This window comes from Rissa tridactyla, chromosome 1 (assembly GCF_028500815.1).
Source record: "Rissa tridactyla isolate bRisTri1 chromosome 1, bRisTri1.patW.cur.20221130, whole genome shotgun sequence".
NCBI lineage: Eukaryota > Metazoa > Chordata > Aves > Charadriiformes > Laridae > Rissa > Rissa tridactyla.
In genome coordinates, this window is record NC_071466.1 from 212,414,143 (window position 1) to 212,440,864 (window position 26,722).

The 26,722-nt window shown below is 38.7% G+C and overlaps 1 protein-coding gene across 7 annotated transcripts in view; it reads left to right on the forward strand.

Moving 5' to 3' along the window:
- Positions 1-1,376: 1,376 nt before the first annotated feature.
- USP6NL (USP6 N-terminal like) overlaps positions 1,377-26,722 on the forward strand; it is a 131,262-nt gene continuing 105,916 nt past the window's right edge. For 2 of the 7 annotated variants that reach the window (XM_054208003.1, XM_054208270.1), the window contains exons 1-2: positions 1,377-1,475; positions 6,891-6,980. Coding sequence is in view for 4 of the 7 variants with exons in the window: in XM_054208270.1 (XP_054064245.1) it covers positions 6,977-6,980 (4 nt within the window). In the remaining 3 variants the exon portion in view is untranslated. Of the gene's footprint in view, positions 1,476-1,728; positions 1,813-6,890; positions 6,981-13,880; positions 25,753-26,722 lie in introns of those variants that run through there. The other 5 variants (XM_054208099.1, XM_054208361.1, XM_054208453.1 and 2 more) reach the window with 4 other exon arrangements.

Here is a 26,722-nt window from a genome sequence, read left to right on the forward strand (position 1 = left end):
CTTCCAGTTTTTCCAGAAGTAACACTATTCAGGCTATTTTTAGTCTAAACTGAGAGAGAACTCCTAGGACAGAAAGCCTATTAAAAATGAAAATATCTGTGGAGAAGATTTACTGATCTTCAGCTAACCAGTCAGTAATTATTCAACTAATCTAATCTACCCTGGAAAAATGAAGCAGTGCTTTCTCCAAATTGTCACGAAATGTCCTTGTATTACAAGATCTAGTAAAAATTAATATTGGTAGTCGAGAGCCCCACAACTCATAGTGCAAGTTGTCTGGAACAGCGTATTTTAAAGAGTTTCTCTTTAGCAGATTATGCTAAATTCTGATAGGAAGTTATTTAAATATAATTATTACACAAACAGGATCGCTTGAAACACTGAAAACATTTACTAAACATTGCTCTCTCTTTGTATCATGACTGGACGTGTTTTGGTAGTACATTTTAACTACTGTTTATTTTAATCTTGCTTCTAATGCAGCATCATATTTTATTGCTACTTCAAATTCCCTCTTAACCGCAATGTTTTTTTTTTAAACTGAACTCGCCCCTGCTGGTCACGACACCACTGTGGCATCTGAGATGTCTAATAGTCTCAAGAAGCTGTTTGTCGCATTCCTATGCTTCTTCCCTTCCGGTTTTGTTTGTAAGTTGGTTTACCGCCCCATGCAAAGCACAGGGATGTACATGCATAAGTAATTTGCACAGAGGGAGTGGGAGCACTCTGCTTACAGGAGAGAAAGGCTGGGATCAAAGTCGTCCCTCTTGTGAAGCGCACACGATGCCTGGAGAGCCGGAACAGGCAATCCGGTCCATCCCATCCTTATGCGTTTTCACACACAAGCCTGTGAAGTTCATGCACAAAACTGACTTCAACCCTCCAATATCCAACGCTGGTGGCTCGCCAGAGAAAACCCAAAAAAGCTGAACAACAGGGTTTTCAAAATGAAGGTCTTGACAGTTTACACAGCACAGCCCAATGGCCAAGATAAATCTGAGGGGCACAAGGCCTGCTTTATGGTTTCCCCCCCCTTTTTTTTCCCACAGGATGCCTGCTCCTGCCAAGTGCCTCAGCACCGAAGCGTGGGCTCAGCCTGTGGCTGCCAGGTGACCAGCTGGGTAGATGCTGGTGGCCAGAAGGCTTGGCCCTGGGGCCAAATGCCGGGGTCTCGTCAGGCGCCCACCCCTGAGGCTGCCAGAGCGGCTCAGGCCTCGGTGACGGAAGGCCCGCAAGATGGCTGCGGCGGGAGCGGGGCGCGCGGTCGGGCCGGACACCTCCGCGCCTCGTTGTGAGTCCAAGATGGCGGCGGGGGAGGGACGGGGGCGGGGAGGGTTTCCATAGCGGCGGCCGCCGGTGTCACACCGGGGCACTTCCTGGTCGGAGGCCGCCGGTCCCGGGGCAGTGAGCAGAGGAAGCGGCGCTGGGGAGGAGGCGGACGGAGGCCCCGGAAGGGAGGAGGAAGCCGACCAAAGGTAAGGGTCGAGACGGGACGTCCGGCCATTGTGCGGACCCCCGGGGTGGGGGGGTCTGGCTGGACCCTTCCATTCCCGGGGCGCGGGGGGACGACGACGATGATGGGGGGGGGAGGTTCAGCGCCGGAGCTCTCCATTGAAGCGGGCGGGGTGGGACCCAGTTCCTAGAGAGCTGATGGGAGGCGGGCAATACCATCCTCCCCCGCGGGGGGGTGGGGTTGGGGGGAGACCGGGCTGCGAGTACCACCCGCGGGGCTGGGGAGGTGGAAGAGGCGGGAGCCGGCTCCCGGAGGGTACTGGGGTGCTGCGGGCTGTTCCATTCCCAGCGGAGGGGTGGGTGTGTTTGGAGGGTCTCTACTATTTCTGCGGGGGGACGGGGAGGGGACGGGGGGGAGCAGCAGCGTGTGGGGAGTTCTGTGGGGCCGGCGCGGGGCGGGAGGCAGCTGAGCCCAGTGTGTCTGGGGGAAGTCCTGTTGGAGATGCCCCTGGGTCCCATTGTAAGGCTTTGATGGAGGTGTGGCGGCAGTGGGGGGGCCGCCCCGGGGGAAGGGATCCCCCCCAGGCAGGGTGGTGAGGGGGTGCGCTCCCCTCAGAGCAGCGGGGGGCTGCGGGGGCCTGGGCCTCCGCGGTCAGAGGGGGGCTGGGGCTGAGGCAGGGCAGTCTGTGGAGGGGGGGTGTGTGGCTTGGGGGGGGCGTGTGGGGGTGTGTGTCGGGCTTCCTGAGGGCCCCCCTTTTTCTGTCAAGGTGGGAGGCTGTAATATCAACCCCTGTCGGGAGCAGGGAGGTTTTGGACGGCCGAACTTTTGTTTTAAGGTGACTTGCTGGCACTGCTGCCGTCTGTACCTGCTCCCTCCTCTGCTTTTTGGTAACGCTTCGGGTATGCGGTGAAAAGTGCCGGGCTGAGAGCGTCGTGGTCTGGTACAGAAGGGTCCGCAGCCCTGCCTGCTCCCCACAGGCCGAGCTGCCAGCAGCCTTCAGTCTCCACAGCCCTCCCTTAGCCCTTGGTCTCTGCTGGGGCCGTCAGCAAAACAGCCAATTATCAGATGTTTCAGGTTCTTTCTGTGGTGTGGATGGTTGCCTGTAGGAAACCACCGAAGCCATTGAACTGCCAGCTGAATGAGGGTCAAGTGGTGACTTAAAACGCTGTCACCAAACTCCTGTACCAGTCGTTTGCCGGCATTCACTTAAGAATAACTTTCTTTGTGCCGTTTTCTGTTCGGAGCAGGCAGCTGCACAGAAAGTTGGCTGTGAGTGTAGCTAGTTCTTAGCTTTCGCTGAATTACAGTGGAATGAAAGCGGCTGCACATCTGCCTTGTTCACAACAAATGTATTTTGTGGAGGATCAGTTAAATTAGAATACTTCTATTAAATAGTTGTTCTCCCTAGTTATTTAGCTTGATGCGTACCCTGCAATCTAGAGCTGCTGTGTGACAGTCGAAACTCAAACTCTGCTAGGCGTGTGTATATTAAATACGGCGGCCAATCAGCAGTGCCTGAAACTAAAAGCAATTTGCTTCAGCGCTCTGTAGTGTAAATATTCCTGCTATGAACAAAGAGGAGGGTGTGTCATTGTGCTTGTTTCATTTGTACTTCTGCGTGCTTCCTCATTTGTGGCCAGTCAGTGATTTTGTGTAGGTTCTTAAACAGTAATAGTCTTATTTTGTTGCGAATTTTACATTCACGCTGTTTTGGGCGTTTTACTGAGCTGAGATGCTCGGAAGTTTGGTGCTATCTTAGGAATTTTTATTATGTTCTTTTTAATAGCCGTGCTCTTAAGTGACTTAGTTTTGCTTCTTTTTAACTTCTCTTGTTACCGATTATAACTTTGAAGTTAATTCAACTTGGATGCAGTGTAAAATAAGTATTTAGTAGAACTGCCTTTTAACCATCTGTTCTTTTGCCCTCTGATTATATAGCATGGAAACCAATAATTTCAGACTTAATGGTTTGCCAGCCAGCTATCTATAAAACTTGTGCTTCTGAAATCTCTGTTTTCTTTGAGGGGCCATAACATTTTTGGTTTAAAGAAAGTAAATGACAGTAAAATAATGCTTTGTGCCAGGCAGGCTCTCTTTAGACTTTTTTGTCTTGGGGGGTGTGTGTGTTTAAACAGTGCAGTTGCATGCTGCTCCTGTGACTTCTGGTTCTTGGGAATTGGGGATATAAATTCTTAATGTTAACTCATTGGCGTTTAGCTTAAACAGATACTACAATGACATACACACGGATTAGACCTGAATCTTTAATTGTCAACTTAAAGGACATTTTTTTTCTCTGGATAGAGTCATAGTGCATAGAATTATAGTATGCTGTAATTTACTTGCAGTCGGGCTCATATTAATTATCCTGAAACAGAGTATTAGGTAAAAAAGAGACCTGGCACTAGGCGTGGAAACAGATAGAATCATAGGGTTGGAAGGGACCTCTGGAGATCATCTAGAGAATTGAATGTATTATTAGTGTGCTTGAATTTGAAGTTGTGAAGAGCTTCTCTCACTTCAGGTATTCCTTTCAAATTGAAGTTAGAATGCTGATAGTTTCACAACTACTTAAGGTGAATACCACCAAGGGCTAGTAGATGTGTGTTAGTAGAAGCAGTACTGGATGGAATACAAGGGTCAGTTCTTCAGGAAAAGAGAAGGATCAAAGGGGGGGGTGTGTGTGTGGTTTGTTTTTTTTTTTTTTTATAGCCTTGTTAATTGCACGGGAAAGCATAAAGGACGTTGGGTACTATTTTGAATAAAAAGGCAGTTTTTTCCAAGATGATATCTTTCAGCAAGGCACTCACAAGTAACAGTCTATCTTCCCTCTGTTGTGTAATAGTTGGTAGTGTTTGTGTGCAGGAGAGGGCAGAGCTAAGTGATAACCGTTTAGTTTCGAACACACATCTTTAGGAAAAACTTCAATATTGTAATGCAATAGAAAATACAGACTTTCAGTATTTGGCAGTGTTGACTTTTCCTGACTTTCTGATACTGATTACTATTGCTATACTCGAAATTACAGGTAAAAGATGAAACTTTCTTTTTTAGGAACTTAAGCACTTTCAAATAGCCCAAGTAAATAGCCTTCAGCAAAACTATGAAGTTGTGAACAAGGGAGATTTTATAAAGCACACATGCAGCGTTATTTCAAAGAACAAAAACTGAATTTAACCAGAAGTCTATATTGGCTAGCAAATAGATATCAGCAGTAGCTAAGCAAAATACTTAGATGCAGAAGGAAAGATAGGAATAACATTTTATCGCTAAAGTCGGAATTCAGGTTGCTGTGGTGTACTGAAACATTCACTTTTCATGGTTATGACATGTGGTTTTAGGTAGTATATAGCGGCTATATTCTCCCCTTCTCGTTTCCTTTGTGTTACGTGACTAGATTTTTATAAACGATATGGTGCATAATTATGCTATTATTAGCCTTAAGTGCTTTTCAGAAGTGATGTTTTGTTTTTTCCTAATGAGCAGCCTTTTCCTGTACATAACACAATAAAATGTCATGTAATGTGATGTCTCTGAGGCAAAGTATTGTTAGTTCATATTTACAAAACTAAGGTGAGACTAGATCTTTGGAAAAATCAAGTTGAATGGGAGACTCCAGTCTTCCAGTTGACTCTGCATAAGATTGAAGAACAGTTTGGGCCCAAAGGTAGTATTGAGCTCTGGTCAAATGTGCCTTGGGTGTGGGTTGAGGGCCATCTGTATGACTCATTTGATGTTCTTAACGTAATAGCTGTAATTAGTCCAGTAAATAATTAAATGTCATGGAAGTTATATTTGCTAATTTTGACATCAGTAATCAAAAGGAAACTGACAAGACTGCGCTTCTAGTGATATGTTTTAACCAGACGCTTTATCTTTGATTAGGCTGTATGTGCTTAAATGTTTAATTTAGCAGCCATTCATAGAGAATTGACAGGACCTGCAATTCAAACTGTTCTTCTTCAGTGATTGCACCATCTAATGGCTTTGTGTTCATCTGTGATTTTTTTATAACGTTTGGATATGTATTTCTCAGCATCATACCATTTTCTTCCCCTCTTAAGCTTCTTCCCTGTGTTACAAGTCAATACAAAAAAAAGTTGGCTGTAATTTTCAGTCTGCAGCATTACTGAAGGTGTCCTTCTGGCAGCTGGATTTTTTTGTGGTGTTTGGGTGGTTTTGGATGTGTTTGTTTGTTTTTTTTGATGTGGGATTTTTTTTTTTGTTTTGTTGGAGTTTCTTTTATTGTTTTTTTTTTTGTTTTGTTTTTGTTTTTTACAAAACTGATTTTAGTAATTGATATAGCAGCCTTCTTGTGATGTGAATCCAGTCCTGTGATAATTCCTCTATTTGTTTGGTGTGTGCTGTGAATGTTACACAAACTCAATATTTTTGAAAAAGTTAGGTCTCTTGTTTTGCCTTTTTCTATTTTATTTTTTTTTAACATTAAGAGATCGGGAGAGTTGAGACTTGAAATCTGAGTCAGCACAAGATATTATCTGTCTGGATTAGCACAGGTGGTCAGATTCAGCAAGTTCTAATTGGCTCTGAAAAGAGGAAATAAATCGCATAATATTCCTTAATTTACGGAAACTCTCTATTTGTGCAGGTATTAGAGGAAATCTCTTTATAGCTTAATAGATATGTTTGTTTTTTTCTTTTCATCTCAGCTGTGAGGTGAAGTTACTTTCATTTAACTGTTCTATCAGACGTGTACAAACTTGCTTTTAGCAGCAGGATGGAGATTATATAATAAACTTTCCAAAATGTACTTGCTGTGCTGTCATTGTTGGAGATTAAGTCCTCTATATTTTGCTTTGGGGAGAGCCAGGCATATTGTTAGTGAATGCATATCTGCCCTACTTGGGTTTCGTTTTTTTCATTTTCATTATGAATTGACTGATCTGATGATTTATGATTGCTGGATTTCCGTTTTGTTGTTTGTTTTTTTTTTTTTTTTTCTGAGGAGGAAGTGTTGGACGCTAGTGCCAACCCATATTTATTTAGAAAACATACTTGTAGTTCTTGTGTTTTAAAGAGTATCTTTATTTTGCATCTTCCTGCTAGTTGAGGTTGTTAAAGGAAAATACTACTTTGATGGTATTTTCAGTTACTATATATTGTAGTCTTGTACTTTTAACTTCTTAAGAATGTTTGTTATCTTTTGGGAGCAGTTATATTTTCTGAACTAATACATGCACACAATTTTATAGTATGAATGGTAAAGGAAAGTACTCCTTTTGAGTTGATAAAATTCAAAATATATCCATAAGCAGTAAAGTTCTTCTGTCATAACAAGAATATCTTTGTGTTCTTTTTTTTTTTTTAAGGAGGATGAAAAGATAGTAGGAAAAGCGGTTTATATATATGAACATTTGTTCTAGTTATTCGAAGTTGAAAAATGATTTGTCTCTTTATTATTTTTTTTAATCATCAGGACATGTATACCTCTGAGAAACCTTCTCCAACAAGATACCTTGCTTCGAGACCTGTCTTGGGTTATACGCAAAGAAGTTTCCAGTCATGAGTGAGTAGATTCCTTTATTTAAGAAAAAAGAAACTCTTAGTTTGTAGTTTAGAAAAAATGTACTTCTGCAGTGGGTTTTGGAAGATGGTTCTTCCTCAAAAATGTTCACTCTGAGTTTTGTCTCTTCAGTCCTTTAAAAATAACCAAATAAAGCTGAGATTTGGCACATACCATTCTTAATGTGCAAATTTTTGATCAATGTGTGCTCTGTAAGACTTCTGTGTTGGTAGTCTGGTATCATGTTCAAGAAGGTGAGTTCTGTAACAAGCTGATGTTTGTTTTTTCAGTATAAATAAAACATGTAACTCTGAGGGGAAAGTATCTTGGGTTTGCTAAGAACTCCAAAATATGTGACGGTCCAGTAAATTAAAGTAGTTGGTAAAAATCCAACATAAAATGAATGGACTTCATTTTATAGGAAAAAATAAATGTATTACTCAAATTCCAGTATAGAGGTCTGATCCCAAAAGAATTTTGGCATGCATTGAAAAGATCTGAGCCCATAGAAAACTGTGATTTTTGATCATTTTAGTTGAAAAAACAGATGAAAGACCCAGAAGTTTTGTTTTAGGCCATATCTGATGGGTAAGATAAGCTCTTTTCAGTGAACTGTTTTGAGTATTTAAAGGTCTTTCGTAAGTTTTGTGGATGTGAGACTTCTTGATATAATTCTTGGCAGCAACATTACCTAGCCTTACATCATGTAGAAATAAGGATATAAATTCATATTCACAGGAACTGTATTTATAATGTACCTTATTTTCCACACAACTGTACTGAATCCATTGAAGAACGAGCATCTAGATCATAGGATAATTATATCCTATGTTAGTAAAATAAGACCATTTGATTTTCTGGGAGGAAGCAAGTACAGAAAATTGTTGGTTAAATTTCTTGTCAAACTAAATGAAAAATGACTGTTCTTGTCATCTGGAAGAAAACAAAAATGACAGAGGAATTGCTTGCTAAATGCAGCAAAGGGAAAAACTACACCAAAAAAAGGACTGAAAGAACTGCTGAGCTCTAGGGCTCGTGGTTAGTGTATATCGAGCTGTTTTAATATTTTTATAGAATTGTATCTGTTTTCTCCTTTGTATTGCTGTTCACACTTGTTTACTTTCTGACATTTAAAGTATTTGCTGTATTGCGTAGATGACAACCTGAATATCCTAATTTGTCAAACGCTGCTATATTAATCTTCATTTGTTTTATAGAGCATCTCATTGCTGTCATTGCCTAATGTATAGTCTTAAGCATAACAAATACCTGTAAGTCTTTTTACCTTTTGAATCATAGTTGCTGTGTTAAGTGTGACTCACCAAGATGCTGTTGTGGTGGTGTTGGTTTGAGTACAACAAATACTGTCATGGCTTGAGCCATTGGTTTTGGTGAGATTTTGGCATGATTCCAGACTGGAGAGCTTTGCGTTACGTTAGCAAGAATGAAAACCCGTATTCAAATGAAAGATAAGACTTTGGCAGTACTTTTTGTGGTGGTTAATAATAATGTTATTCAAAATACAGTCTCTTCTTTGCAGGGCAGCACATTCCTGTGGTGGATTAGATGCTTAAGTCCATGCGAAGTGATGAACTTCAAGGGCACAACAGAAAATGCTGCTTTTTTTGAAAATATGCTTCAGAGAAGATTAGATTAGTTTTAGGCTTCTCTCTGCTAAATACCTCAGTCTGTAAGATATTTATCATCTTATGAAGATGCGTTTATTTACATACTTCTGTACATGTAAACTTATTCACGAAATCTGTGGGCCCCTAGAATAGCTAGATGTGTTAAAAGTGATAGGAGTCTCTAGTATTCCGAATTTGTGCATCACCTAGTGTAATTCAAACTGAAAATCTATCTAAAATGATGATCTAAAATGTGGGAATGTCAGACTTATGAAGGCTAATAACTTCTTGGTTAAAAAATTCAGAATGCTGTTATGTGCAGGCTATGTTATAAGTCCTACTTGTTATTTTCTTGTGATACATTTCATGGAATATATATTCCTATTGATGTTTGTGAAGGGCTGTTCTAGAATCTCAGTCCTAAAATGATTAAACCTGACCTCTACTGTCTGTCCTAAATTTATTCATAGGCAGTTGATATCTATTTGGTTTTCTGCCAGCCTTATTAATGAGCTTGAAAAGCCATTTTTACCTTGTATTATGTTTGTCGTTTTAGCAGCTTGTTACATAGAGCATATTATTTTATTGAAACAGCTTGTAGAAGTAAATCCGTAATATCTTGGTACTTCAGAATCATAGAATGGTTAGAGTTGGAAGGAACCTTAAAGATCATCTCGTTCCAACGCCCCTGCCATGGGCAGGGACACCCCCCACTAGACCAGGCTGCTCAAAGCCCCATCCAGCCTGGCCTTGAACACCACCAGGGATGGGGCAGCCACAGCTTCTCTGGGCAACTTGTTCGAGTGTCTCACCACCCTCACAGTAAAGAATTTCTTCCTAATATCTTATCTAAATCTTCCCTCTTTCAGTTTAAAACCATTACCTCTCATCCTATCGCTACACTCCCTGATAAAGAGTCTCTCCCCATCCTTCCTGTAGCCCCTTTAGGTACTGGAAGGCTGCTATAAGTTCTCCCCGGAGCCTTCTCTTCTCCAGGCTGAACAACCACAGCTCTCTTATCCTCACTGGAAAGTGAATAGGGGAATTACTGCTGTTACATAACTTTTAATAGTTATCAGGTTCTGTAGGTAAGTGTGTGCTTCGGATCCTGTTGTACTGGATCTTCTCCAATATTGGGGAAGAGTATTGACAGAATTGCAAAGTTCACCGTTCATGGAGGTTGCTTTCAGTTGTTGGGCAATATAGAGAATCTGAAAAGGTGTTAAAAACTGAGACATTCCACAGAAATAAAAGCCTTAATAGAGACTGCCTTTATAAATGTCTGCTTTTGTAAATAAGGATTAGAGAAATCCATATTTCAAATTATATTTTAACATTGTGTGCCCAATAGGACAGTGAGGTCACGTGCTTAAAGGGTGGGTAAGAGTATACAGTGTAGTTAAGTTAGATTAATCTTGATTTATTTTATGTTTAAAGATAACTTGTCAGGGAAATCTTGGCTGTATGTAACCTGCCTAGAATGTCACACCACAGAAGGAGCTGTTTAATTTTCTACATTTTCTCCAGTTGTTGACATTTAGGTGCCAGAAAATGTGTAGTGTCATGATAAATTCGTACAATTATAAACTGTGCTTTTTATGTTTGGGAGTTTTCCTGTGCGTTCTCCTTTGAAGAAAGGTCAGTGCAGTGAACTTATTTGAGCTGCTGCAATGAACTCAGTTTGCAAACAATTACACTAAATGTTAGTACATACTGTTGCAACAAGCTGCTGACATCTTCATTTTTTTCCCCTCTTAAATGTATAGGATGCAGTGCCAACTATTTTTTTTAATTATTATTCTGCCATCATAATAAATTGTACAGAATAATTCTTTCCTGGCTTTGTCTTTCTGCTTTTAGTATTGTTTCCCACACCCTAAAAACTTAACACTGCGTGCAGTTTGGAAGTTAACCTGCTATTCATCATGCTTCACTATCGTATCATCTCTCCATATTTTCTTTGTGGTTGACTGATGGCAGGAGTGCATTTTTTGTGTTTGGAGAGATGCTGTGCAATGTAATCTTATATTTTGAAAATGGCCAGTGTGGCCTGGTAATGAGGTGGTAAACTTTTTGCTTCACCAGTTCAAATCAAGACCACAATGGTGTGATTAAAGGCTGCTTCTGTTTGATGGTTGTTTTTATCTTGACCTCTCATCTCATTACAGCTGGCTTTCTAGTTTGTGTTCATAAAGGAACCTCAGGGTTTTGTGATTTGTGATCTAAAGCAAATTTTTTTTCCTTTCTTTTTGAGTTCTTGTAGTGTGTGTAAAGAAATAGCTTGGGCTGTTGTTTTCTCTGTTCGTGAGCAATAAACTTGGGAATTAAAACAAATGTTAAGGTCAGCCTTAACAGATAAAGATATAACGCTTTAGCAAGTACGCATTATTATTCCTGTGCTTGCAATGGTGAAAAGTGCGTTTTGGGTTTTTATAAAGCTTCCTAGGCTAAGAAATGTCTGTTTGGTTAAGGCTGGCTCAGTTTTTGCCCTGCGCCTCCGATCTCCCTTCCTTGTATGCAGAATGAATTTGTAGTGAACTGAGGACCAAGTGAAACTGCTCGTAAAATAAATGCTGGAAAATGGACAATTTTTTATGGCTGTGCATTTTGGGGTAAAGTGTTGTAAATAATTATATAAAGCTGATTGATGTAGTTTAAGAGGCTTTGTAGTCATCGGTTCTTTTTAGTGAGCTGAGATTGAAAGAAAGGAAAAAGACTAAGTCCTGATTCATATACAACACTGCATGATGGGAAAGGAAAGATTAGAAGTAAGCTAAAATACCTTTATAATGAAGTGTAATAATGAATAGCTAAAGGATATACAATTATTATGTTACATGCTAAGTTTTTTTTTAATATATTTTTGAACCATGAACCCTGAAAACCCATTCATAAAATACAAGCTGGAAGGTACATTATGTGGAGTGTCATCTTTAACAACTGTTACTCTGATTTCACAGCACAGTTATCTTCTAATCTTTAGAAATACTGTGACTTGAGAAATCTAGAAGAAGCTATTGTCTCCTAAGTCATCTTTACTGAAATTTGAAAGAATAATTCTTTATGAAAAACTGAAGATCTGAGTGATAAAGAATTGTAGGACATAGGTGATAAAGAGCCATAATGCAGATTTGAAAAAGGTTAATTTGAAGACTTGGGATAAATTTGAAATATTTTAAGAGTTAAATAATCCACCACCCCCCCACCTTGCAGTTCAACTATCTGGAAAAGAATGAAACCTACAAGATACTTAAAATAGTAAGTTACTGTATATTAACGACTCCATAAAAACTATTTCATTGATAACATTAATATTAATCTCATGTTAGCTCTATTTTTTTCTTGAAACTGTCAGGGGAATTTACCACTGTACATAACTGTAGTGACATATGAGCATTTGGATCAGAAGTAGTAGCATAGTAACTTTTTCTTTTTGTAGTGGGAGGATGAAGCATGAAAAATACATGTGTACTAAGTTGTTTGGCTCCTGAACCTAGAGGTCAGGAGAAGTGCTTACCATTCTTGGATCTTGCTTCGCTGTTACTCTTCTGTGTTGTCTTAACTTTTCACTTCTGTTTTCTTCGGATACTGCTAGTTAATGCTAGATCTGCTGGCTGTCCTCTTGGTACAGTGCAGCTATTACTCGAGGGAGGCGATCAGCAAGCACGCTGGGGATAGTTTTCTGACTTAAAACGCAGATTCAGAGGTCAGAGTTAGTGAGTTACAGAAACTTGTATGGCCTTGCGGGAAAGCTTTGGATGAAGTTGAGTTTCCTTTGAAAGGTCTGGCCTGTAGGAGCCCAGGCTGAACTGAGGGTCTTTAAAATCTCATGACCCCCTTAAAATGTTGTTGCCTTTGATGGTGGAGGGTGTGGTGTCCTTTCCCCATCTGAATTCCTGCATTCTTCCTTGTTGCAGGAGCATTCATCAGGTTGATTTGAATTGGGTGGGCTCCACTACATCGTTGTATAAATGCTTGTATTGCTGTAATGCAGGGAGAGAAGCGCAGGGGTGAGAATAAATGGTCGGTGGGTGAGACTGTCCTTTCCAGTGGTACTCCTGTTTTTCCCTTGCTTGAAGCGTGTGTGGAACTATAGTTTGTTTAGGAATGTAGTAAAGTGATGCATCGCATTGAGGAAATGTAGGTCCATTAGTAGAAACTTACTTGTTTTCTTGAATATTCCCATTTTATGGTGTTGGATTTCTTCTTATTTATTCAATTGACATGATGCAACTTCTGAGACCTTGTAACTTTTTTTGCTGATAGTATAGGTATTTACATATATCAGAACACAAATGAAATCTTTTTGAAATTCACCTGCATTTAAGCAGATTTTTAAGATTAATTTTTTCATAGCCTTCCTTTACTTTTGATCACTTTAGCATATTTAGGACTGGTAAGTTGTGGCTTTCCCTGCACTTACACTTTGTTTTTAGGGTGAAGAGGAAGGCAAACACTTTTGAGTTTTGTTCTGTCCCTTTTTTAACTGAACAAAATAAGTCTTCAATCTCCATAGACTGAAGTGAAGTCGCTTTCTTTTCTTAAGCTTTGCAGGAGGTTGCAGATACCAAAAACATATTTATCACACTCAGAAACTGTGTGTCCAGGTGGTATATTGCAGTTCAGTAGTCTCACTGTCTATAAGGCTTTGTCAACAAACAGGTAGTGCTTAGTATTTACTGTTTCATTCAAATTAGTTAATAATGTATAATAAAGCTAAGTGCTTTAAAACCCTTTGCATACATTTCAAATATGTTTATTAAACATTTTTATGGAGCGGGGTATTTTCTTTTTTTTTTTTTTTTTTTTTCCATAAAGGGATTGTCAAAGCTATCTTCTTTCAGCTGGCCTTTCTCTATGTGGGTTTAAATTGGTGGTCAGATTGATGGGGCTTCCCTAAATAAGTTAGTGCAACATGACACCTACGTTTAAATCAACGTAACTTCCGTTTGTAAATCAAGATGTTGGCACTGGCAGGAAACTATTGTTAGTTTTGAACTGACAGGAGAGTTGTGGCAGAAAGTTACCATCATGAATGCTCTTGGAGGGCCAGTCTTTTTGTATACGCGCTTATTGCTTCGTGAATATGTCCTTTTTAGACACTTGCACTTCACATTTATTCTGTCATGTTTGCAATGAAAATTAAGGTTGGATTATTTACAAATTATTTATTTTATGACACTCTAACTCTGTGCGTGTCCAAAATAGCAAAGATGATACAAATGTGTTTATAATAATAATTTATATATATTTTAAAATGCATTATATGTTACACTTGTGCTATATATTTTTGTATAATTGTTTTCTATTTATATTACAAATTATGAACTTACTTAAAATATGTAACGATTCACTTATTTATGTGTGTATATATAGAGGGAGAGAGTTCTCTTTCTAAATTTGTCTGCCTGTCACTGCTTTGATTGATGGCCAATAAGGACTGCTGAATTATTATGACTAATTGGTACACACAGAAGTACATCCCTTTGGCGTGATAATACTCTCTTGTTACATTTTATTTATTTATTTATTTAAATCTTAGTCTTTGGGCCTATCTCTGTACTCCTTTATATAGAACATTACACAATAATGCCTTTATTGTGGATCTTTGATACTCCTGCAGCAGAAGGAGTAAGTAGCAAAAGAACACTGTAACCTTGTTCTCTGGAGTGAGTATCAAGTATCCACCACTATGTAAGCAATTCATATTTCTGGGATCCTATTCATTCTGTGATAAGTTGAGGGTGGTGTTCAAGTACATTCCAAAGGGGGAAGGATGCAGAAACTCACAGCTAAAATACAGACGAGAAGCGAGAGCTGTGAATGTAGATGTTTGGGCAGGCAGCCCCTTCTTTACGTGAGGCGCTATACAGACACAGAACAATGTTCTGGTTACTGCAGGGAGGACTTTCTAGAGGCTGCAGTGTTAGGCTCCCTGGTGGCGTTAGAATTTCCTATTGAATTAGAGAATTCACAAAACAACAGCTGAGTCAGATGAGGATTAGAAATGGGCTGAAGAAGAATTTTTCCAACAGCAGTGTGAAGTGAGGTATTTAGAGGACTTTCCTTGCCTGTTGTGAGTCATGTTGCTCTCCCTTTCCCTCCAAATGGTTGAATAATATGCACCACTGTGTTGGAAAAGTGAAGCTGTTGCTGCTTATTAGTGTAACTTTGTCACAGATAAGAAAAATAAGCGAGCTTCAGCCTCATTTTATGTTATGTTACATTATTTATGTTCACATTCAAGAAACAAAACACGTGATTTACTAGATATGTGGGTATTTTAAGCTAAATTGCCAGTGTTTCAAGAAAAACTACTCTGACATTCTTTACCCAGTCTTCGATAGGAAACAACTTCTTTGATTTGTAGCACAAATGGAAAATATTTGGGGTTGTTGCCATAAGTGGGGTTATGCAAGTAGTCCCAGCAGGATTACTGGCTCCGTTTTGGTTTAAGTTTAAGATCTTTTCTTTACTTAAGCTATTCAATCTGTTGTTCTTTCAGTGTTTAAAGGGTGGTTGCAGATCTTTGTGTAAACAAAGTAGCTGCTTTTATGTGATATCCTATCAATCAGATGATTATAAGGTTCATTTACTCTCTCATTGCAAAAGAACCCTATATAATGAAGAGATTTTAATTCTTAAAATTATGTGGGAGACTGATGGGTTAGCACTGGAATTTTTTTTTTCCAAGGCTACTGTTATGCCTGTACCTATCCTGCTCAGAATTTCTGAAGCAAGCAGAAAGCTGTGCAGGGCTTCCAGGCTGGTTTGGGAAGCTGGTTTATTGCAGTTTCTCTTTCTTTTCTTCCTTTTTTTTTCTTTTCCTTTTCCTCCTGTGTTATTTTGTGTAGCATAATTATTGTATGGAATGGAAGGCATACATGCTGTAAAATCTCCAGCACTTTTGGCCAGTGCAGTCATTAATCTAATAGATCACTAATATAAAAGGGCACTTTGTTTTAATAAAGCACTTTGGTTTGCCATAGGAGAGGATTCTTGAATGCAGTCTTTCTGTTTTACCCTTGAAAAGCTTTTTGAAAACCTGCCTAATTCTGTGGTAGAGTGCTGAAAGGCTCACTCAGAGCTCTTTTGAGCAGGAGTCAGACTTCCCAGAATTTTTAGCGATGTAGGGAAATGAGTCTCTCGCCAGAGTGTGTTCTGTTGCATTCAATATAAAGCTTTTTTCTTCCCTCTTTTTTTTTTGTAGTAGAATTTTGTACAGCATTATATGAGGAGTATTATTTTGTGATGCTTCTGTTTCTGAGTTGTATAATGACATAACCATCCTTCCTTGCCCTCTCCCAAACTTACTTTTTGGAGGTGATGCTGTCAGCTGCAGCTCTCTGCTCTTAGCAGTGATGCTGTGCTACGGCCATACTTTGTGTCCAGGCTGTTCTAGAGACCCCGCTTGCCTTGCATGCTTCAGAGTGGTTATATTTCATATTACTTTATATCTGCTTGTAAAAACTAGGCAAGCTTTTAGCTTCCTCTCTTTCCCCCCGTCGGTTACATCAAGTTACTGTAAGAGTCTTCGAAGGACATCAGGGTTGGTCTTGGGGGATGGGAAAGGAAAAATTAGGTTTATAGTTTGCCTTGAAAAGATTAGGTACAAACTGAAAAGTCAGTTTTGCTTTTTATTTCCTCCCCCCTTCCTCCCCCCACCATTCTCTATTCTATGTCAGAAGCGGTGACAAAAATGTCCTGCCGCACAGTTAAAGACTACAGAAAGTACTTCTCTTTAGAGCAAAGGCTAACGAGTCACCGTTAGTGCTGTTTCAATATTTATTTATTCCTCATGCATAAAAACAAGTTAAAGGAAACAATATTTTTGTGAAACTCACTGTGAGGCTTTGGGGTGGAGGGGTCATTAAGTGGAACATACATTTTGGAGAACTAACTCTTAATTTGTCTTTTTGTTTAATGCTGTATATTCAGTGGTCCTACAAGATGGTATAGCAAAGCCAGGTTACCTGTGTGTTGTCCCCTGAAACTAGCAGATCAAGTTCAAGGATAAATCTACTGCAAATGGAGGATGATGGCACTTCTTTTTCTGTTCCTTGAGCACTGGTGTAGTACCACTGGTAGTTAAGATGGTTGAAATGCCTGACTATAATAGTGGGTAGAGCGATTGATGTAGTTCAATCACTTCTTGTCCAGACCATGGGCAATTGTTGGCCGAAACTTGGCATGATTTTAAATTCTCTACAGCTACAGAGAGAGCATGGAGAACAGTAAATGTACTACAGTCTTCTGTCTGCCAAAATTGGGACTGAGTCACCAGGGCATGTACGATTCCTCTATCTTGGCTCTTGTAATAGGTAGGTAAGGCATTCTTCATTTGGGTAGTTTGATTGTCTTAAAGTGAAGCTGCACAAAGAAGCCTGTTTCACACTGCTGCTTCCTGCCTCTGTCTAGCATAGTTTATCTGCAGGCAGTGTCGCTAAGACGCCCAAGTGTTTCCCCCAAGTTTTTTCATTGATGAGGGAATAGAACTCTCTGTTAGTAGCTGAGCCACGTGTATGCTTTATGGGAAATAGGATTGGATATGAAGCAAGCGTGACGTGCTAGTTATAGTGTGCTACTAACTAAATCTACTCATAAGAACAGAGGCAAAACAGAGATAATCATAAAAATAGCCACAAGCAGCCACTTAACCAGAATACATATATCAAATATAGCTGTAGCATTAACCGTAAGTAGTCACAGTTAACATGATTGTCATATTCAAGTACTAAGCTCGGATTTTAAATACAGTAGTTAAAATATGTTTTAAAAGACTGCATTTTCTGTGTGAAAGTGCAAGGAGAGCAGGAGGCAGAAGTCTGAACGTGAACAGTTAATGGTGTGTCCCATTAGAACACAACTGCAGTAAGCAAACAGACCCAGGAATGCTTCCTTACCAAGGAGGGTACATCGCTTCTGATCTGTGTGACCTTCCAGATGATTTCCTTCAGTTACTTTTGAAGTGCTAAATTCTTTCTTCCCTAGTGGGTGTCTCTATAACAGTTTTTTCATCAATAGGTAAGCTATATTTATGTGAACAGATATTTCTTTAGTGTCAGATGAGCCTATTACAAAGTATTCAAAAGCTGGTTTTAAAAACTTTGGTTTTATTGCAGAGAGAGAAAGTCATACCATAGATTATTTGCTATGCAAATTAAGCTTGCAAATACATGAGGTTAATAAAAGCGCTGCGTATTTTGCAGTGGGCTAATAAGGTTTGATGTTCTTGCTGGTAGCTGTGGACAGCTGCATTTTATTATTTGGATTAAATATCAACATAGAAATGTTACGTGCAGTAAAGGATTTTATCGTGCGAACAAAGAGTGATGCACAGAATTTTGTAATTTTTCTTTGCTTCAAGGAGGTAAGAGATTATTAATCTCATTCATATACTTTTCATCAGGAAACCAAGTAAGGGTTTAAATTAAAAGCAAAGACTTTATCTCTTTTCTTTTTCTTCTTTGAATTGAACACGCATTCACTTTTATCAATCTTTGCCATGTTGAACTAGTGAATTTACTTTTGCTTCAGTATTGACACATATAAGATAGTAGTATCTGTTTTTTGTTTAATATTGCAAAAAGAAAAAAAGAAGTCTCTTAAAGACTAGTATGGATCCTTTCTGTATGCTTAGGTTTGACCGAATATTTAATAATATCCTTTAGCTTGAAGATAAATCTGTCAATTAATACTACAGCTATGACCCAAATCCAGGAAATGCAAAATTGCTACATATTCTGTTTGAAATGCTGCATATGCAGGAAATGCTGCATATGGTTTGGAAAAAAATCTTTTAAAACTCTTCTGCTGTTGTAATTACAACTTGATACGTGTTTAGTTTCTGTTTGAGACTTCTAGAATGGAACTTTTTTCTCAAAGTAATTATAATTTGCAGGTAAAACTATATAAAGATTTGGACTGTAATATGAGGGAGACTGAGAAATTCTATGGGGTGTATTCATTCACTGAGATGAGATTTTTGTACTAACAAGCTCTTTCTTCCTCCTGTTCAAAAAAACCACCGTATTTTGTCACATATTTAAAATGGGATGCTTAGATACAAGGGTTTTTTTGGGGGGGGAAATGCCATTTGCTGCGTTGGCACTTTCTTTATTTACTGGATTACTGTGCCTTATAAAGTGGCCTTTTGAAGGGCATGGGTGTGATAAATTTGAAGATCCATAGCAAGAATCTGTCGTTCTATAGTTACTCTGTGTCATAACGTCTGTGTAGCCTCCTTAACACAATCCTAATCACGTAGTTCTGAAAGACATGAAGTACCTCTCTGTTGTACGAAAGGAGTTCTGCACTGTAGCCTAAGCTATTCCTTTTGACAAGCCTTTACAGGTTAAATATCGAAGAGCTTTTGGAAGCCTTTTAAACTGTTGGTAAACAGTGTATTTTAGATGCACTTGTATGTCTAAATCTGATTGTACAGTTTTACAGTAAATATGTGAGCAAAACCTTATTTTGCCTGTGGAGTTGATAGGTTTAAAACCCATCTATCAAGAAGACAAAATACACATACATGCATTCTTTTTTTATTATTTTTTTTTTTTTAAACCAAGACCCATTTGAACACAAACTTTTGATATTGATCTCCATTAGGGTCTGGTGTCTGTATCGGGAGGATGATAAAAGCGATCTACACAGGCAGTTGCCTCGGCTTCGTTGCGGTGCTCTGGGAAAGTTGCCGTGTATCTTGTTATCATCTAGATCCGCTTGCAGAATGTGTTGTAGCAAGAGCTAAGTGGCTAAAACGTAATGTGAATTGAGTAAGAAGGATAACAGTAAGACTATTGTGCAGTGACAGGATTTTGCAATGTGTAGTTTCTTTCCTTAAAGCTTCAAAGTGTGCAATAATGGCTGTTGAATGTAGCTATATGTTTTTCTTTCTTCCCCTTTCCCTGTCTTTAGCATTTGTTTTTCTTTTTTGGGTTGATAAGTGTTTGCCTGGAACAGGTGGAGTTAATTTCATTGACCGTTTATTGAAGTTCTCCATCATCCTAAATTTAATGAACAGCTTTCATGTGTGTAGAAAGAAAAACAGACTTTAAAAAATATGAACAAACGCCTCTCATCCTCTATAATCAGTGTTCACTTAGATAACTTTGTTACAATTATTATTTCTCTAGCCTCTAGATCACGCTTCTTTCCGTTCCTAAGCAGATCTCTTCTAAAAGAGGTTCATATATCCACAACAGTTTGTTTTAAAAACTGCATCCATACTTCCATGCTTTGAAAATGGTAGCAGAAGTGCTAAAAATCAATGAAAAAATTATATTCTTAAGTGAATGCAAATTCTGTTGGATTAAGCAGTTATTGACATTTACTGACTCTGTAGGACCATTCAGACGACTGTGAAGATATTTATTTATTTATTTATTTTTATGGATGCTTTGCAAAATGCATAGCCAAAAGTAGTGTCTTTGAAGAATTAATGCCTTGAATTATAAATGGAGTCGAAGAGTTTCCCAGGAAATGCTACTGGAATTCCATGTATGATTTCTTGAGAGCATTACGTTTTGTTTTGTTTATCTTTTTCATGGTTCATTTTGGTGCATTACTGTCCAAAAAAAATCTGTAGAAAATAATGAAGATCAGAATTTAAAGTTTCTGAGATTTATGGGGAGGGTTAGTTATTGATCTGGAACTCCTGAATTGTCCTTTTCCAACTACAGTAGATTATTTAATGAAAACTGTAGGCTTCAGTTCATAGATTGGAAAATTAATTCAAAACATTACTGAGAAAGGCTAGATAACCTATTTTAAAGCTGCTTTAGTAATAATTTGCCTCATGATATATGGCCTGTCTTGGAGCTCAATGCCTATTTATTTTGAGATATTAATTTGAAGACCAATTGTGACAGGAAAAGTCAGAGAGGAGCATCATAAAACAAAATGTTTCTATTGATACTTAAGGTGTTGCCAGGACTTGGTTGCTAGGTAGACTCTATGCAAATTTATTATTTTTTGCAAGAAATGTGCAGTTTTGACTGTGAACTCACTACGCAAGTATCTTTACAATATGCTGTTCCTTCTATTTGGTATTTAAAGAATCTTTTCCTGTCTAATTTGCCTTACTTGTATTTCCTTAATCCTTTAAACTAATCCATTGTTGAAAACGTTTCTTCTCCTTCTGAAATAGTTGTTGCTCCTGATAAGAAAATCTGCTTCATTTTCTGAGCCCCTTCACTGAGATGGGAGGGAAGGTGAAGCAGTTCTGCCACGCATGGTTTCTGAAACCGCAGCTTTTAAAGCAAACATTCAGATTGGTCATTAAGAACAGCTGCCCTCACTGTTGCCGGTACTTGACTTTTTATAGTCCTTGTTATGAATAGCCCTGCTGGCTTTGTAACATCTCGAAGTGCTGTCTGTATTTTACTGACATAGAAAGCAAATGAACCCCTGCTCTTGTAAATGCCCATCTCCTGCCTGTAACTTCAGACTTTGCTCTTTTGCAGAACTGGAGAGAGACAAGGAGGAGTGTTTTGGGCGTCTGTATTTATCCACTTTCTAGATGATAATGGCAAGAGTCAAATCTTGATCCCACTTCCATTGGAACAGGCAGCAACATGACTGGATCTTGGGCTGGTACTTTGCTGGCCATTGTGTTATGGGCTCTCCATTTCTTTGGGTGTGTCAGGCCTGAAAGCTTGGTGTTATAGCCAGAATTATTTATGCCCTTTTCTTTATCTGCTAAACTCTAAATGTGGTTATGAGGAGCCTAAATTAGGATTATGAAGACGGATCTGCATGGGTTTCTGCAGAGATGTGCTGGAATAATCCGTACGCGGCCTGAATTGTGGTCAGTTCAGGTTGATGTGAGATGGAAAAAGAATGGTCACAATAACTTTGCATCTGAAATGAAATGTGTGCAGGCCTATTGTTCATGTGAATGAATGCCCTAAAGCCGTTTTAGTGGTGTGGGGTTTTTGTATTTTTTTTTTTTTTCAGTAGCTTGCACATCTATCTTTCTGTAAATGAGGGCACAACAAGCAGGCGCTTTTTCGGGTAGCTGCAGTGCTGCCTAGGATTACCCTGGGGGTTCTTGATGTTTTTTAAAAGCCTAGACAGAATGCCATGAATATATAAGCATTACAGATTATAAGAAGAGAGTGAAGGAGAAAATACGAAGTTTTCCTCAAACTTAAATTATGATTATTTTTTTTTCTTTTTTTTTCTTTTCCAAGTGTCATTTGACAAGTACCCATTCAGCCATACCCATTTTGCAGCATCTTTTGGGCTGTAAATAATGTTACCTCCTGGCAGTGTGCTTTATGAAAAAGAACTGCTTTCAAAAACCAGTTAATTATAATTACGTTAATGGCAGCATTTTTATTTTGAGTGATGACAGCTGACTAATGAGGATGCAGGTCATTATTCTTATTATGGTTAGGAGAGGTCAGGCACTGCACACAGTGATCCGTAAATCCCATCCTGGTTAACGGCTCCTTCTTGTACCAATGTGTTTGATCAATTTGATAACGTATGTGTGATTTCTGTATTCCTTATGATTTTGAAGTTAAGGAAGAAAAGCAAAATGCAAGAACATCATCAAGCACATACTGCTCAGCAAACAAGCTGACAAAGATGAAAAATGCTTAGCAGAAATTCATGTCATATGCACTGAATGTGTAACGCTATTATTTTTTTTTCCCTTAAACACAATCTACTTACGTTGTTACTGAATTTATGACACTTGGTTTCTTTTTGGTTTACCTTTTAAATCTGTGTGAGAATTGCTGCGAACTCTTGATTGGTGAATATCCTTGCCCACAGTTTGTATTTTTTTGTTAGGATGTGATCTGAGAGACGGCTGTTGTAGTGACAGATTATGTGGAAATAACACATGTACAGTTTCATGATTCACAGAATGGTTTGGGTTGGAAGGGACCTTAAAGATCATCTCGTTCCAACCCCCCTGCCCTGGGCAGGGACACCTCCCACTAGACCAGGCTGCTCAAAGCCCCATCCAGCCTGGCCTTGAATACTTCAAAGGTAACCAAGTTATTGCTCATGAGTAACAGGTGAAATTACATGATTTAGCTAGTTAGTGTGTTTTGTTTCTTGAAGTCTTTTTGGTATTGCCACTTTTTAAATGCAGGCTTAGGGTTATTGACATTTAGGTGTATAAATTGATTTGAGGAAAGAGAAATAGCAGCCACAAAGCTAATTGTATAATTCTTCAGAGTTTGAGTTTGTTACGTTGTTTATCATGAACACTGTGGCCCTCCTTCAGACTTGCATTGTTTTCTTTCTTTACGTTGCGTACAGGATGTTTAGTAAACTTGTTTACGTTTTCCTAAATTCATTTTAAAGCTTTGAGGTTTGGGGTTTTTTTTTCAGTTTCTTTCTACATGACAATTTCCCTAACAGAGAAGAGCGGGGAAGCTACTGTGCATGCCATATTTGGAGATTATTTCATGTTGGGGGAGGCAGGTGTGTATGAAAACGATTTCTAGTCCTGAAGTTCTTGTGTGTCTCTCTTAAACGTTCAGAGTCGGCTTCAACTGTTTAAAATAACCCTACCACTGGTGGAGACAGAGGTACTGGCGACCACGGGATGAAAGCCTAATGGTTATCCTGCAAACTTTAGTAGGTACTGATTTTGTATTCTCAGCATAGATGATTTCCAGGTCTAGTGGACTAAGAGTCCTTTTCTAGTTGGTCGTCTTTGTTATCAGCAGGACAAGGGATAGTTTTGAAGAAAAGGGAGCAACTTCCCTTTTTGCAGTCAGGAATAGCTGGAACTAACATCCTTTTCCTGGGTGTTAATTCCTAGCTACTGAAGTGCCCGTTTCTTTTTTTTAAATAATTTTGACACAAAAGCAAGTACAAAGCATGCCTTCCTTTCTCTTTTCTTCTGCTCCGTCTTCCCCCCTGTTACTCTTTGTCAGTCCATCATCCTCTCCTTATTCCAGCATTTGAGAACCTTGCTGTAGCAATGAGACAATCTAGTTCAGTTAAAAATCACCTTACGGCTCTGCAAGGTGTAGTCATGCTTTAGGTGGTTAAGTGGATGTTATTATTGAAGATTCTATTCTACCTTACTCCTTTTTTCTTTTTTTTTTTTCTGTTTTCCTTTTTTCTATCCTTAATATGTTTATATAAAGACCATCAAAAGTTTAGGAGTGCTGTAAAGGTGGCTGTGTTCTTCTATGAACCATAAACTCAGAAGTCAGCTTTTTCAGAGGAAATTTGGAATGTAACGTAGCTGTAAGTGACGATATTCCTTTGCGTTTATATCTTTAACTTGAAGACAAGTTGTTTGATAACCCAACTAAATAAAGAACAAATACATCATGGCAAGATAATGGTGGGGAAGTTTTTACAGCAGGAATTTTGAGGACTAGATTATTAAGTAAAGGACCTTAAGGTAAACTTTACCAGACAATCCTGCGTTCTTCGTCTTATTTAAATGTTTTGAAATTATAGTTTTTCTGGAAACATGTGTTTATGGTAATCTTTTCTTTACCTCTCTACAGATAAAGTCATTTGTCTGAAACCGGGAATTCAAGTTTATGTACAGGAGTTATAAATTATTCTCAGTATAGAAAGTCGGGAGTTCTGTTTCTAATGATTTGAAGAATCCTTTTTCGGGAAGAGGTAAATTACAGTTGCACAGTATGTCTACAAGCTTCCTATTGAGTGGACACTTGAATATTAGCAGGGTGGGAGAAGAAATCAGATGGCTTGCCAGAGAGAATGATTTTAATGTCTTTCTTTTGCCAAACCAAATCTGATAGTACTTTGGGTTGCTATTACTTCTGGCAGAGGTGGCTTAATGGGCAGGCTGTAAATGAGATTGACATAATAGAAACAGTTTGTCATGCCTACGCTGTATGTGTTTCAAGAGACTGACATGCATGTGGATAAATACGCCAGCAAATCTAAAAATCTGAAACGCTTGTGATCAGCAGCTGGAAATGGAAAGAGATGACCTCTCTCCCCCACCATCTAACACTTAAGCAATGGGAACAGAAGGTCTAAAGGCCAGAGAATACCTCGTGCTGTGCCTCCATTGTGGCCTGTGGTTTGTTTTAATGTTATGGTTGTCGGAAAATGTAGTTGGCTTCCTAAATTGCTCTCTTTTTGTAGGCAATGCTGTGTAGGAATTCTGTTTCCTAAAGCATTCACAGAACCTCTTCAGGGCTGACAGTTTTTTTAATGTGACCATATAAAACACGATTTCTTATGATTTTTTTTTTTTGTTAGCTCTGTAGAGGCTTTGACAGAAGGCATTTCTGAAGCGCCTTTGTACGTTTTCCAAATGGCATTAAAAATGTTGTGGGGCACATACTGCAATTTGTCTGCTTAAAATTACCTGACAGAAGTAATGATAATACCTTAGCTGAAACAGTTCTCTGGGCCTCTGGTGGTGGGAGGGAGAAGAACATCTGAAATACTCCCAGGATTTCCAGTGTGTCTCTCGGTGTGCAAGAATTCCCATCACGTAGGAGGGTGTCAGAGGTGTGTGTTCAAGGGGGGAGAAAAGGAGCTGAATGACTCTCTTTAGCAGGTGCCTGCTTCTGCCTGATGGAGTTTAGCAAGCTAGATTTAATTTTAATTCTGTTAGTGGGTCTGATGCTGGCTCTACACTGCACCGATAGCTCTCTTAAAGCATTACATGAAATGTCAGGAATTGAGACAGACTTTAAAAGAGGATGCAGACGTGCTTCTTAGATACTGAGCCTAGGGGAGTATGTTGCATCTGTTGGCATTCTTTTCAAGTGCTGTTTTATTTAGCTACTTTGTGGTGTGAATGTTTCCTTTAAACTTCAGAGAAATCGGTATGCATTCTCTGCAGAAAATGATTTTACAATGTTCTGTAGAAATACATTTAGGACTGCTTGCAGTTTTTTGTCTCCTTGTGCTGAAGTCACTTTAAATCCATCACCCCAGCCTATAGAGTCATCAGGCAGAAATTTTTCGGTGAAGGTAGAGGAGTTGTTCCTGCATCAGTTTTGCTTGAGCGTACTGAAGGCACCCGTCTAATAACATGTAGTAATGAAACCTGTTGGAATTATAGAGGAGCATCTAGTCTCTTTGATCTTGCTAACGAGCAATGATTCAAGTGCTACAGATTGTAAAGGATCTGGTGTCGCCAGCAAGACGAAGAACAGATGCTGCTAAGAAAGGTAAGAGCAGCACTGGGATATATTCAGTGTTCTGAGTAATTTACTGTAAACCAGAAATATTTTGGAGTTTGACTGTAGTTAAATTAAGTGTGTACTTAATACTTAAAAATGTTCTTTGTTGTGGCAGGTACAGCTGCCATAGTTTGGCTTTGAACTATATTAAGCCTAATTACTATCGTTTTGCAACTGCAGCTTTCCCAAAGAGAATCCCGATGACGTTTATTATGCTGAAGATGGAGTTTATGTCAGCATTTATAACTGCTACTGTTATTCTAAAGATCTTTTCTGTGGTAAAAGTGTTTTTCTTGTCCAGATAGCTCGGGCTGTGAAAATAGCAACCATATTGTGTGGAATCCCATCAGAATAGTTTTTAGAGTCTTAATATTCTAAATAAGAATAAGAGCAAGAATAGGCTTCTTTAGTGCTTATGGAAATGAGGGAGACTGAAAGTACACAGCTGCACTGCTGTTTAGGTTTCACAATGAGATTATTTCTAGGTTACAACTAACTTCAAAATCCAAAATAGCTCTTGCAAATGTACAAAACATTACTTGAAATGCTCAATTATTGTTTGAAATTAATTGATGTTAAATGCTTTTCTTGTTCTTTTCGGTATGTTGAATGTTTGTTGTTTTTTCTTCGCTAAAGTAATGCCATCCTTTGTGGTATCGGTCATACTTATCCAATTAGGAAATGATTAAACACTTTTTTTTTTAAATCTTTACTTTTACATCGTAATTATTTGCAATTCCTGGATACATGGTTTGCAGAGGAACTAAATAATTTGTAGAGATGTCTTAAAAACTGCGTTCCTTTCTTACTGGAATTAATTTTCTAGGACAACTTTATTTTGTATTGAATAAGTCATGAATAATTTAGAATCTACAGCATCTGTGTCTGCCTGTTATTATGTCATTGTTCTGTTCTGCCCTTACACGTAATGTGTGGCTATAGGCAAGTACTTTATTTT